The sequence below is a fragment of the Vigna angularis genome, chromosome 1, assembly GCF_016808095.1.
Source record: "Vigna angularis cultivar LongXiaoDou No.4 chromosome 1, ASM1680809v1, whole genome shotgun sequence".
NCBI classification, from domain to species: domain Eukaryota; kingdom Viridiplantae; phylum Streptophyta; class Magnoliopsida; order Fabales; family Fabaceae; genus Vigna; species Vigna angularis.
The window spans coordinates 60775331-60788916 of NC_068970.1; the positions used below are offsets into that span (position 1 = coordinate 60775331).

The following is a 13586-nucleotide window of genomic DNA, read 5'->3' on the forward strand; positions in this document are numbered from 1 at the left end:
TTTTTTATATATATTCAGGGAAGGGATGGAGGGGGATTAGCAGAGCATTAGATAAGAATAACACCTGAAGCTTCTTTCTTAGATTTTTCTCTTCAGCATCACGTCTTTCCCTCTCTTCAGAGAATACATCAATGAGAGTTTCTTGATCACGGTTCAACTCTTCAATCTTTTTTTCGGACTCGTTTAGCTGACCAAGAAATGAAATAGGAATTTTTCAACTGAATTCAGAAAAGGACAAAAGAAGTTTTATAGGTTGTACAAATTCATCAACTATCATAATCCACGACTTTTCTTTTTTTAATTCGTTTCAGCATGAGATGTGCGAATAAGATAATCCCTAAGGGTTGAGCAATATCATAAATTGTAAAGTAAACTAAATTTGCATGAGGATAGACTTCGAAAATGCAAGTTCGACAACATACCCAACATTATATTAAATTGTAAATTCACTACGGGGGACACTTCACTTTTTCTTGGGTTAACCTCACCAGCCAACCTTCCCTAGGTAGTCTTGTTCAACATATTCACAACCAGCTCTGTTACTAATTAACAAGTCCAAGCACTATAAAGTACACCCTCCAAGCTTAGGCAAAAACTTAAATACTTTATTAAACATCTCATATTACACAGCGTGGAACTTCAGTGTCCCATAACACTCAATCATAAGCAAATCAAAGACTATATTTTAAACAAGCCTAGGAATAAAAAAGTTGAGCTTATGTGTACATCTTTCCCTATAGGGAAGTCTTAGTATCACTTTTAAAGGTTCTCCCAATAGTAGTTATTCCATTACAAAGGTACAGTATAGCCAAGAAGGAAGCCACTTGAACACGTTTTCCCAAGCCTTTCACAATTTATTTTCTTTAGGTGAACCGAGTATCCCCTAGTTAGGAGTCAAAAAATAATTTTTCAAAATAATTCCATACACACATGTCTAAAGTCCAAACCCCTGATAATATAACTTGACACTTGTTCATATACATTTTCAAAGTTGACAAAAAAAACCATATCTTCCTTTGGTTTCGTACCTTTCCATCAAATCCCATGCAAGATATGAAGTTTTTCTTGTAGACCTTCATGACATAAATCTGAGGTGTCCTCAATAATTGCAATCTCTTCTCTTAATCTTTCTTGCTCAACCATCTTTTTTCCCATAATTTCTTAGTGTGTTACGGTCTCCAACGTCTCACACCTTACACTTTGTTGCACCCTTTATGGTTTAAAGTAATCTCCTCAGGCATGGTTTAGTCCCTTCACCTTTGCTATGCTTGAGTTTGGTTTCACTCATTGTGAAGCTAATCACTAAGTCTTTCACCTCCACTCACCAAATGGACTTTGCATCTATCACGTTATGTATGTTGATGTCATCAATGCCAATAATTATTAGGAATCCTCCATCTCATCTCATCCCCACAATCAATTTCAAACCAAATCAAGGACTTGGGTTCACTAAGCTACTTCCTCAACATTGAAGTTGCCCGATCATCCATTAACATTATCATTTCCTAGAAAAAGTATGCCTTAACCTAAATCCAGTGTGTGCTTGATTGATGGCCATGCAATATTTTGATGGGCCATAAGGTAAAGCTTCATTCAAGTCAAGGGGAGCCAATGAAAGACCCTTGAAGATAACACCATCTAGTGAGGAGACTTAATTACCACTGTATCACCAGGCCAAACATCAAATTTCCAGTTAGTGGGGTGGGGTTAGTCAATTCTTGTTGGATCCTTGGGATAGTCATTCAAAATTTGTCTTGTGTCACTTTCGATACCTCAAATATACTAAGTCACTAATTGATATATGAGGATAAAGACAATTCCAAATGTCTATTACTTGACGCTAATTGGAAAGGATTACATTAAAAAAGACGTCCACTTCTTTGATTTGCATTCTCATTGGAGGAAACTTGATGTCCTGAAGGAGAAAGAAGCATAAAAATAGTTTCCAAATCCAATGAGATTACATGGCTAAGGAAACTCTTCCAACAACAAAAATTTGGAGACATTCAAGGTACTGAACTCGTGTGATACCCAAGTTTGTAGTGTTCTAAAGTAGACTCTTCATCCTTCCCTAGAGCAAATATTTTGCACCTATCAGACATGTGTTGGGGTTAAGGAACAGACTTGATTGTTGTACACCAACGACACTAAACAACTTTATGACTTTTGTCAAAATTTCTTAAGTATCATCACACCTAAATATATTGATGGCTCAATGACCAAGTACTTAGGCACACATGACTTCAACAAACTACTGCCTCTTGCTTCCACTCTTGCCTGGCAACTCGAGCAACACCAAACCTTCTTTGTGATGATGGCCTTGTATGGGCTTCCTAACGACTATGCGTCAATTCTTGACCATATAGTGGGTTTATCTATAGTACCCATATTGAACTCTATTTGGTCCACTTGGTTGCGTTCCAAACCAATTACCTATTGACATACCTCCAATTATATCTCCTGGTGATTCCTCAACTTTTATATCTCAATGTAATGATTGTAATAACTCTCACAAGCCAAACATAGGTCATCCCAAGTGCAACCATCGCAACAAGCTTACTCACACAACTGAATGGTGTTATGCATTTCATAATCACCCACTCGGTTTGCAGTTATTACCCAAATAACTCCATATGTTCCCCTATTTCTTGTGACACCCCATTTGAGCATTCCAAACCTTTGCCTTTTTCCACAACTTTCTCAAATGCTACGAGGAACATTAAACCTCTAGTTCCATTACTTATATTGCACATATATGCATTCGTTTGTTGGCCTCACTCACTCCTCCTACTTGGTCCTTGGATCCTCGATTCCAATGCAGCTCTAATCATATCTCTCGTAATGAGTTTCTTTAGTCTTTTCTTTCCTCTTATGATAATTTACCTTTTGTCACTATGGATAATGACTACTAAGTCTTGTCTCATGGTGTTGGTATTGTTCACCTTCTCCCTTCTCTATCCATTGACAATGAACTTCATGCCCTTGGATCTTTCTTTAATTTATTATCTCTTAATAGTCTCATTCATTCCCTTGACTGTATTATTTATTGACTAAACAATTACAAGATTGGAGTTTAGGATAAATGATTGGCATAGGATGTGGTCTCATCGTCTATATCAATTTTGTACTGATGCTCATGCTTGCTCAATGGTAAATTCCCTTCTCTTATCCATGCTCAATTAAGTCATCTTACCTTTGCATAACTATAACATCTTGTACTACATCTATCTATGTTATCCACCTTGTCATGTTTGTCGTGTCAATTAAACAAACACAATTGTTCTTTTCCAAGGAGTGTCCCCAATAAATATTTGTCTCCTTTTACATTAATTCACTTGAATATTTGGGCTCGAGTAGTGTTACATTTGGGATTTCAATATTTTGAAACATTCATCGATAATTATTTTCGATGTACTCAGTTGTTCTTAAATTAAAAATCATTGAGTTGTTTTCCATACTTTAATCTTTGTATAATGTAGCGTAAACCAGTTTGGTATTTCTTTTATACTTTCCATTATGATAACATTTGTGAATATCTCTCCCATTCTTTTAAGACATTCATGACCTCCCATGGTGTTCATCATCAAACCTTGTGCATATACCCCACAACAAAATGTGGTGGTAGAGAGCAATAATAGACAGCTAACTAAAACAATTTGAACCATTTTACCTCATGGTTGTGTTCCTCAACAATTTTAGGGGGTTGTTTTCACAACATGCTATCTTATCAATTGCATGTCATCTTCCATTATCAACAACCAAATATCTCACTCTATCTTGTTTCCTCTCATCAATCTTACCAAGCTTTAACTTCTCATGTCTACAGGTCCACCTGTTTTGTAAACACTCTTGGTCCTAGTTTTGATAAACTATTAGCCAGGTCTCATGAGTGTGACTTCTTAACCCTCAGTCTCGAAAGAGGTATAAGTACTTTTCACCCTCCTTGATTGCAATTGATGTCAACTTCTGAGTCTTTCCCTACTTTGCATTGATTTAATTTCCTTCTCCAAACCTCCACTACGACTCGTGTCTTTGACCTTGCAAACATATCCAATGTACCACCACACCCACAACCTTACCTCCTCTGCATGTTTATCATTGCAGCTAATATTCATGGCTTGCTATTGTGACACCTATTGACTATATGGGATGCCACCTCCTCCTGTATTACCTCCTGAGCAGATCTTCCTACCATCCCTTGTAAGGGTACATGCTCTGATAGGAACCCAGAATTTAAAAAAGACAAAAGAGTAATATTCTTTATTGTATAGAGTGTATAGAACACAAAGAATAGGAGAGCACTCTCTCCTCCAAGGGTTTCCCCTTCACAAAGAGCCAAGGCTCAATCTACAAGATTATCCAAAAGTGACTTCACACAAGAGCTCCCTGCCTTCTTATACAGGCCCCCCAACCAACTAACCAAAACTCCCAACTAATTCCTAAATTGTTTCGTTTTATTCTGCACACATTACTCATTATAACCTATTACATTATATCCTATCATTACACCCTGCTGCAAAACAACCTTGTCCTCAAGGTTGGTATAGTAATGCTTGTTCCTATGTCTCATCTTCATCATAGGAAGGAAACCCACTGGCTACTGCCCTCCACTTTAAGGTATGGAGGCTTGGGTGGTGGTCTATATGAACCCTCTCCTTGACCCGAATTGTTCATCCTAGAAGCTAAAAAGGAAAGAACTTGTTGATCTGACCATCCAATTTCTTCATCATCATCATGTTGAAGTAACTGTTTCCTCTGAATGTTGTATTGCAACCCTGCAAAGACATATCTCTGCCATTGGTCTTCTGTTGTTTTATATGTTTGTGACAACCATATCTTGAATACTTGGATGAATTTTTCTCCGCTCAAAACAGCGGCATCTTCTACTTTATTTCCAGCCATCATAGTCACCCTGTTCCCACCATATTCTGCTTTCTTTCTTCTGTCTTCACCCTTCTTCACTGTTTTGACATACACACCACAACCTACCCCACTATCTCCCCTAGAAACAACAGCTTTTGCCACTTCCTGGGCAGCAGTAAAAACAACAGCTTTTGCTATTTTCTCAGCAGCAGTAAAAACAACTTTTTCAACTTTCTCTGCAGCAGTAAAAATAGCAGTTTCTGCAACTTTCTCAGCAGCAGTAAAAACAACTTTTGCAACTTTCTCAACAGCAGTCACATCAATGTCTCCATCACATTTTTCGTCATTGCCTTCCTTTCCACATATATTTTCTTCTCTCCTATCCTGCCCTCTAATTGTTGCCAAACCATCAACACTCAAAACAGCAGCTTCCGTTTCGCTTTTCTTCTCACTATTGGTTGAACTTTCTCCTCCATATGAGGGTTTCTTGGCTTTCTTGATGTCTAGCAGACTATCTTGCCCAACCTCCATACTTATCTTTGCTTCTTTCTTTCCTTTCAAGACATCTTGAAGAAATTCCTCTCTCCTTCCTATTTTTCCTCTGTTAACAGAATCTTGATCTCCATTTACAGACCCTGGACTGCCTTTTAATCCCTTTTCCTGGTTCCACATCCTTCCTTCAAGAATTTGCAAGATTTCTCTAGTTTCCTGCCGCATTTCTTGCATATTTCTTCTCAATTCTTGCATATTACTTCTCCACTCTACCAGGTTCATTTTCAATTCTGCCCTCCTCTGTTCGCTGGTCCTCCTCTCCAAGATATTTTCTCTTCCTTCCATGCTTCCACCCTTTCTTGATCACTTCTTGATCCGCAACCTTTGATCCAGCCGTCCTCTCCTAAGGGTATCCGGCAGGTCGGACCAATTGATAGGAACCCAGAATTTAAAAGAGACAAAAGAGTAATATTCTTTATTGTATAGAGTGTATAGAACACAAAGAATAGGAGAGCACTCTCTCCTCCAAGGGTTTCCCCTTCACAAAGAGCCAAAGCTCAATCTACAAGATTATCCAAAAGTGACTTCACACAAGAGCTCCCTGCCTTCTTATACAGGCCCCCCAACCAACTAACCAAAACTCCCAACTAATTCCTAAATTGTTTCGTTTTATTCTGCACACATTACTCATTATAACCTATTACATTATATCCTATCATGCTCCAATCATAATCCTTCCCCTCATTATGATTGTCATATCCAAACAAAACATTTGAAAAATAAACTAATTTGAAATGAGAAAAATTCAAATTCAATGAATTTGAATATCGTAGAAATTGACAAAAGTACCTAACCAAACGCAAGGTAGTGATGGTTCAGTCCATTGGGGACTTTCTCAAACCTGAACCAATATTAATGCTTCAGTGTTGTCTAGGAGGAAGCCAGATGGTGAACAGAGGAATTTCTTTGAAAAAAGTACCAAAAAGAAAGGGTCTATGTTTTAGGAATTTCGAAAATTTCCATATTCTGATCAATGCAAGAAGAAAAAATTAAGGTACTTAGGTTTGGGAGATAATAAAGCCTTAAACAAGGATGGAGAAATAATTGACCCTGATAACTGACATGTCGGTAGTTGGGAGTTGAAGATTCAGGACCCATTAGAAGTAACAGTAATTGTCATGTTTTCAGTTATAATAGAAAATGTTTGTGCATCTTGTACGTGAAGAAATGGGGTCTTATCCTTAGCAGTTTTGATGCATAGCTATTGAAAGGTTATCTTATTCCCCAAATAAACCTACAGTACTCCACGGCAAAGAGTTTCTCTAACTCAATAATGACTCCTGGAGATGTTGTTTTAGTATACGGAACTTACAATAAAAGTCTACATAGAATCTGTTTAGACAAGTTTCTATATAAGAACTTCTAGGATAGACATACGAAGAGATAATAAAATGAGTTTCTCCATAAACTAATTTGTAAAAGTTCTCTCATAATATTTCTAAATTCTTAAATTTAACTTGTGAAGAAGATCATTTCATTTTTTTTTTCTTCTTATTTTTTCAGTCTGAAAGTGCTTATAGAAAAACTTACCCCAGCGGACTCCTAGTGTAGAATCAATAAAACAACTAACTAAATCCAGACAATAATCAACCAAAAGCACGAAAATAGCTCTATTCTAATTGAGCAATTCAAATCAAGATAAAATCCCGAACAAGATAAATTCTCCGAGAGAAAAAAATGGTTAACACAAATAATCCTAGATATTTAAAATAAAATAAGCACTTAAAAGAGTAAAAGTGCTAAATAAATTATAGAAACTAGTAAACCAATATACATCATTCAATGACACCAAATATTAGCTTAAAGTGCAAAGATCATGGTCCAAACCTGAGTTTCGAGAGATTTACACTTGTCTTTGTCATGCTGCAAAGCTTGAGACACTTCTAAAATTTCCTCTTCCTTCTTCTGTAATCTATAACAAAAAAAGAAGGATAAGGCCCAACGAATAAAGTTCACAAAAGAAAGCAATATATACAGTGAATGTTCGAAACATAAAATATACCTTTCCTTCAACTCACGGTTCTCTTTCTTCAATTGCTCAATTGTCAGTAAATCATTGTCAGGTAGTGGTTGGTCGCTATTATTTACATCCTTTCCCTGCACTCAAACATCAACTCTTTTTTAAGAGACATCTTAAGACAAAACAAGAATTTCTAGTTAAAAAGCACTTTAGACTTAGTCATCTTCACCATAACTCAGATTTTAAAGGAACTTTTTCTCAATTAAATTATAGAGAAAAAAACTCATTTTGGACCATCAATAGTATTGAACATAATATATTGCATTTACGTTAGCCAGTTTAGCTTAGAGGTTAGAAATAAAACACTAAAATGATCAGCAGATTGAATTATGTGCCATGATTACTATTTAAAGAATTCTTGGAAGACGGTAATAAAATATCAGCTTATTGGTACCATGGTAATCTGGCTAACTGGCACCAGTTAAAGGCCAGTCATACAATATTTATAATCTACTAAAAACTATCAAACACTGTCTTTTACCAGATAGTTGGCACCTATGACCTCCATGCTCCCTCAAAAATAAGACAAGCTTTGCCGCATTGGACATTCTCATATTCCAAATTTTTCTCTTATTTTTCATTCATAACTATCGATAAAAGCACAGAAGCAATAAATTTCCAATTCCACCTTTTCTAGCCCTTACGTGTTAATAATTCAAGTTCTAATGCCTACATATATACTAGCTTAAAAAACGAGAATGAAAACAAAATGAAATAAAGGTGATCATATTTACCACCTTTATCTTGGATGTGGATGCCCGTGTGTACGGCGAGGCTTTTCTATTTGATGTAGTGTCTCCATTCTCATTTTCAAATGATTTCTCAGTGGTAGATGCCTTCTGAACTTTTGATTTCTCAGCGGTAGATGCCTTCTGAATTTTTCCTTTAGGCAAGAGATCCTCACTGACATCATCATCAGAGGATGATTCTTCGGATGAACTTTGTATTATATGTTTAGGAGGAGAAACAGGAGATCGGCCATTAATAAATGCACTATCTTTTTCTGTTTGTTTTTGCATCCGTTTCTGATTTGGTTGTGAATGCAATTTGTCTGATGTCAACGGCGTTACCTTGCCATCCATGGTAGAATATTTCCTTTTTGATTTTGATGGTTCTGGAACATATGCAGGAGATGTGTCTACAAAAAAAGATCCATTTGTAGAATACCATATGGTCATCCACAACATAATTTCAATCACCGAGTGAGCAGAGCAGAGCATAGCATCAAACAACAACAGCATGGCCTCAAATCATACCTTTATCACCAGAATCTCTTATTTGTATTTTATTTCGATTGGAATAACCAATTTTATGGGAGTTAGTGGCCCTAAATAAAATACACAATATTACTCACAATAGTCCAATGAAGAATAAACAATAGTCCAATGAAGAATAAACAAATACCAGTATTTTTTCTGCATTTGTATCAATTTAGACTCCAGTCTTGATAAAACTAATGTACGCTCAAAGCCTTGTTTATCATGAGCAGGTTCAACAAAATTGGCTTCCAAGACACCTGCAAATAGAAATTAACCTTATGTTAAATGAATACACCGGACTTGATAAAGGGAACTCAGAACTCAATGAACATAGAAAAGGTTCAACCAATGACCCCACGTCCTCCACTTCCAGCTGGATTCCAGATCCTCCAGAAAGGCTGACAATCAAGAAAACAATTCGTAAAAGTTGTGACAATGTTTTTGGATCCTACAAACAAATAGAACAACTCCACCAAGTGGCAAAGTCCATATTGATTGTTTTATCATGGAACCGCTTGTGACTGTTAGAAAGGACATCTAGTGTGCTTCACTTGATATGAAAGTTCCACAGACAATAATTTAATTTAATTCAAAAGAAACTCCTTACAACAAGGTCAACTTCAGCACAGATAAAGCAAGATTATTTTCAGAACAATACCCAATAGATGCATCTAATTATTAAACCTCAATAGCCCGGGGATAAATTGCAAACTTTCTCCTTTCTATTAGAGGATACTATTTCTTAGCTACTGTTGCTATTCATAGCTTACTGTTGGCTATTCCCCTTACTGGTAATTAAATTAGCAAGGAGATATAATGTCTCCTTTTAGCTTGCACAGAAGCTATGCATAGCAGGTGTGAAAAAACACAGACCATTGCGTACGTTTATATCAGAACCAACACGTTCTAATTTCTCTCAAATTCTCTAATAATTTCTAAGAATGAAAAAAGGAAGACAAGGGTGACATTACGCAAATAAATAATAACAATTATAAAGGTTCGGCTGATTGTGATTTTAGCTGGCATGCAAAAACAGAAAGTATACATCAAATGACCAACTAAAAGTCTTGCAGATTGAAATCAACAAACCCAAGTTAAAAAAACTGAAAGATATTCTTCATTGTCCCAGAATCACCATCCCCACAACAACTTTGAAAGGGAGAAAGAGGATAAGCATCACATATGACTTTCTGATTTGTTCATCATAACAAACCCTACCTTAATGAGTCGATTCTTATGATAAACATTAAAACCTGAAACATCAACATGGTGAACTGCATCCTTCACAAATCCAATGGTAACAACAGCAACCATCTGTCACAAGATCTAGATGAAATCAGATTTCTGTACAAGTTGGGAAATACCAAACACAAATACATTACATTTGAGTCCTTGGGAAGAAGCCCATCAACTCCAGCTTGAGGCTTGTAGGTCACTTCCTGAGACATCATCATATCATTCACTATGTTGTGATGCAAAATATCTTCCCCGCGAAGAATAATTCGGAAGGCAGTAGGAAGCCTCAGATATAAAATTGAAGCATAACTCTGGATAGGCAACAAAATTATAAGTATGATTATAAACACACAAATCATAAATCAGATACATGTCTATTCTAAATATAGAACAGAACTGAGGTGTTCAGAGACTAATAGATGGCATAAAAAGGAAGGGGGTATGGAAATAGGAGAGAACAACAAAAGCCACTTCATTTGTATACATGAAATACGAAGGAAAGAGATAAAAAAACAAGTACCACTCCAATTTATTTTCATGCAAAAATTGTGAGAAATGGAGCAGAAATGCACACCAGTTTACATTTTGTTCTTTATTAACCATCGGTTACTGCAACTTATAATCAATTTGCAGGAAGGTACAATTGATCAAGACAGGCAAAATGAAATATAATTGGCTGAGCATGTGGCCTTGCAGAATACACATGATCAATTATTATATGTAAAAGTTGATTATGTGGCAATCTTTTATTTTATTTCTTATTTCTCTCATACCTTTTACTCTTAAACCAAACACTTAATTTCCACTTTATTTCACAGTTATTCGCATTCACTATTTCTAACTTGTTTCTTTCCTTTCTACCAAATACACCCCATATTACATATAAATATTACACTACATATTAAATGCACAGTGAAGCAGGAATACCATGCAGAAAGCAGCAAAATATGCTTTTTTTCTACACAAATATTAGTAGTAATAATAATCATCTTGATTTACCCTTAGTGAATGCCGATAGGTCAAAAAATGTCGAGAATTCGGAAACTCTTTAGCCATCTGTATGTTTTTCTCATCTCGATTAACACCTCTTATTTGGATATCCTGACACAAACCATAAAAGTATCAAAATTTGTGATATTTGCTCGTACAAAGAATTTTTCTTGAGGGAGGATGACAATCTTCGGTTATCAAGCATACATGTGGATCAGCATCGAAATCAAGTTCCAGTTGACCTTGGTCATCTTCCCAAAGATTGTATATGATCACTCGTGTACCATGATCTTTCACCAAGTTGAACTAAAAATTAAGACAATAACCGTTTATCAACAATATAGACATGAAACCATGATTCATAGAATTACGATATTGGCACCAAGAAAAGCAGACGTTATGTAAGAAAAGAAAAATATCAGATTAATATGCTCTTCAAACAATATGCAATTACCTGACGAAGAAGATCAGCCTCATCAGAAAATGGTGACCACTGTACCATTGTTTCAACATTTTTATTCCAATCATCCAGAGTAGTTCGTATTATCTTATTCCATTGTTGTCCTCTTCTTTCATAGTCCAACTTTAGTTTCAGCAATCAATAGTTAGATGCATAATTTAGAAGAACATATTTAAACAATGAAATTAAAATTAAATAATTCATCCAGTCCACAAAGCCTATCCCATGTTTTGCAGTCCATGATAGATTCTTTTAGTACACGAATCCATCTAACACTCACACAACACGAACTTGCGAGGCAACAGAGACAAAACTGTATATTCTTGTATTCAGAGAATATTACAAGAACAACACTCACTCTCAAGGGAGCACTCTCCCTCCACAGGAACAACCTCCTGTCTATACAAGAATATCAAAAGCTAGCCCCTTTACAACAGCCCACAACCTTTTTATAAGGTTCCCCAACTGTTAACAGTGTCTCTAACAGTTAGACACTCTTCCTAACCGCCTAACCACCCTCTTAATTTCTCTTCCTCCTCCCATACACTCTTAATGTCTAATTTTAGTCCACAAACATCCTGACCCATCCCATGCTTTCCAATCCATGAATAATGTTTTGAAAACCTAGTGGCCCTCACAGCAGAAAATTCAGATAATCATTGCAAGGTTGAGCCAATAATGACAAAGGTCAAAGATGCAATGTATATTGAGAGCACGGGGAAGACTTTTGTGTATCATAGGAGAATATGCAATACAAAAATCAATATAAATGCTTTAGTTTCACTCCTAATAATAAAATATACTCAAAATAACTAAAATCTACAAGTAAAGAAAACAAATTACCATGGGTACTACAATGTCTTCCTTTCCCGTACTCCTCAAAAATGTGTAAGACAGCAAGCCTATGCTTTGAGTAGAGCTAATAAAACATCCAAATCACCCATTAGATATATAAGCAAGTCATGAAAAACGATAAATTTATAAGAACAATAATTATCATAGTTTTATTATTATCATTTAGTTAACTCTATTATGTTATGTATGTCTTACATAAAAAAAAAAAAAGTTGTTGGACTAAAACTGAGGCACAACATTCCGAAATGTCATAAAGAGAAAAAAAAAACAAAAACCCTAATATGACCCAACCTACAATGTATGAAATGGACAATAGAAAGCAAATGGGAGAGTAGTTGAGGTTGCAAAGGAGAACATCGCTACATAACACAGCTGAGAAAAATATCAACAAAGATATCTTCATTTGATACAACAACACAACGCCAAAACCCAAACAGACAGAGGCTTGCAAAACAGAGCCAGTGAACCACGGAATTATCACCTGGATGCATTGTGCATAAACCGTGACCCAGAAACAAAAACATCAAATGTCATTTTTTATTTCCTTTTTATTCTAATGTCAACCTGAGCACAATTTTATGGTTCTCATGTGATTTTGATAAACATGATAGCAGGCGGTAGACAAGGACACAAGACACTTCAAGCACAATATAAACAGTGGCTATTAATAACAGCAATTCTACAATTACTGGTTGACAGTAGTAGACCAGGTAACTAAAATGCTAAATATATATTTATTCCTGTGGAACAAAATCATTGAACCCCAACAAACAAGGAACACTTGATATGGGTGTGTTTTAAGCTGCACACTTAATGTAAACATGCTCCTCAGGATGACAACTACAGAAACTTCATCAACTAAAATTCACAAATGATAAAAGATAAGCAAATCGTTTAGCTTTTCAATGTGATAAAAGAGAAGGTTAAATATGTTTCTAGTCTCTAAACTTTGTCACGAAATTGAAATTCATCCATGTCCCAAACTTTGGTACATTTTGGTCCTCATACTTTAAAAATGAATGGATATAATCCTTTTAATCCAATGATACAATTTTTTTTGGGCTTGTTAAACGACATTCCCGACTGATATTGAAGTGGGAACATGTCAAAGAGTGTAAACAACTCAAATGCTAACATGAAACATGTTTGACACGTCAAAAAATTTAACGTAATTGGATTAAAAGATTATATCCATTCATTTTTAAAGTTTAGGGACCAAAATGTATCAAAGTTTGGAACAAAGACGAATTTCAATTTCATGTCAAAGTTCAAAGACTAAAAACATATTTAACCCTAAAAGAAAATAATATCACTTAACTGCAATAGCAGGATAACCTTACATTGAATAGTT

The 13586-nt window shown here is 35.6% G+C and overlaps 1 protein-coding gene across 2 annotated transcripts in view; it reads right to left on the bottom strand.

The window, feature by feature from the left end:
* The window catches only part of LOC108343374 (protein MICRORCHIDIA 7), a 30731-nt gene that overhangs the window by 456 nt on the left and 16689 nt on the right, over positions 1-13586 (bottom strand). Inside the window, exons 7-19 of one of the 2 annotated variants that reach the window (XM_017581623.2) lie at positions 12224-12299; positions 11375-11503; positions 11128-11226; positions 10930-11031; positions 10077-10241; positions 9913-10008; positions 9041-9092; positions 8840-8951; positions 8692-8762; positions 8173-8573; positions 7418-7512; positions 7243-7327; positions 65-187 (exon numbers count right to left, since the gene is read on the bottom strand). In XM_017581623.2, coding sequence (XP_017437112.1) covers positions 65-187; positions 7243-7327; positions 7418-7512; positions 8173-8573; positions 8692-8762; positions 8840-8951; positions 9041-9092; positions 9913-10008; positions 10077-10241; positions 10930-11031; positions 11128-11226; positions 11375-11503; positions 12224-12299 — 1606 coding nt within the window. The remainder of the gene's footprint in view (positions 1-64; positions 188-7242; positions 7328-7417; positions 7513-8172; positions 8574-8691; positions 8763-8839; positions 8952-9040; positions 9093-9912; positions 10009-10076; positions 10242-10929; positions 11032-11127; positions 11227-11374; positions 11504-12223; positions 12300-13586) is intronic. The other variant, XM_052875336.1, reaches the window with a different exon arrangement.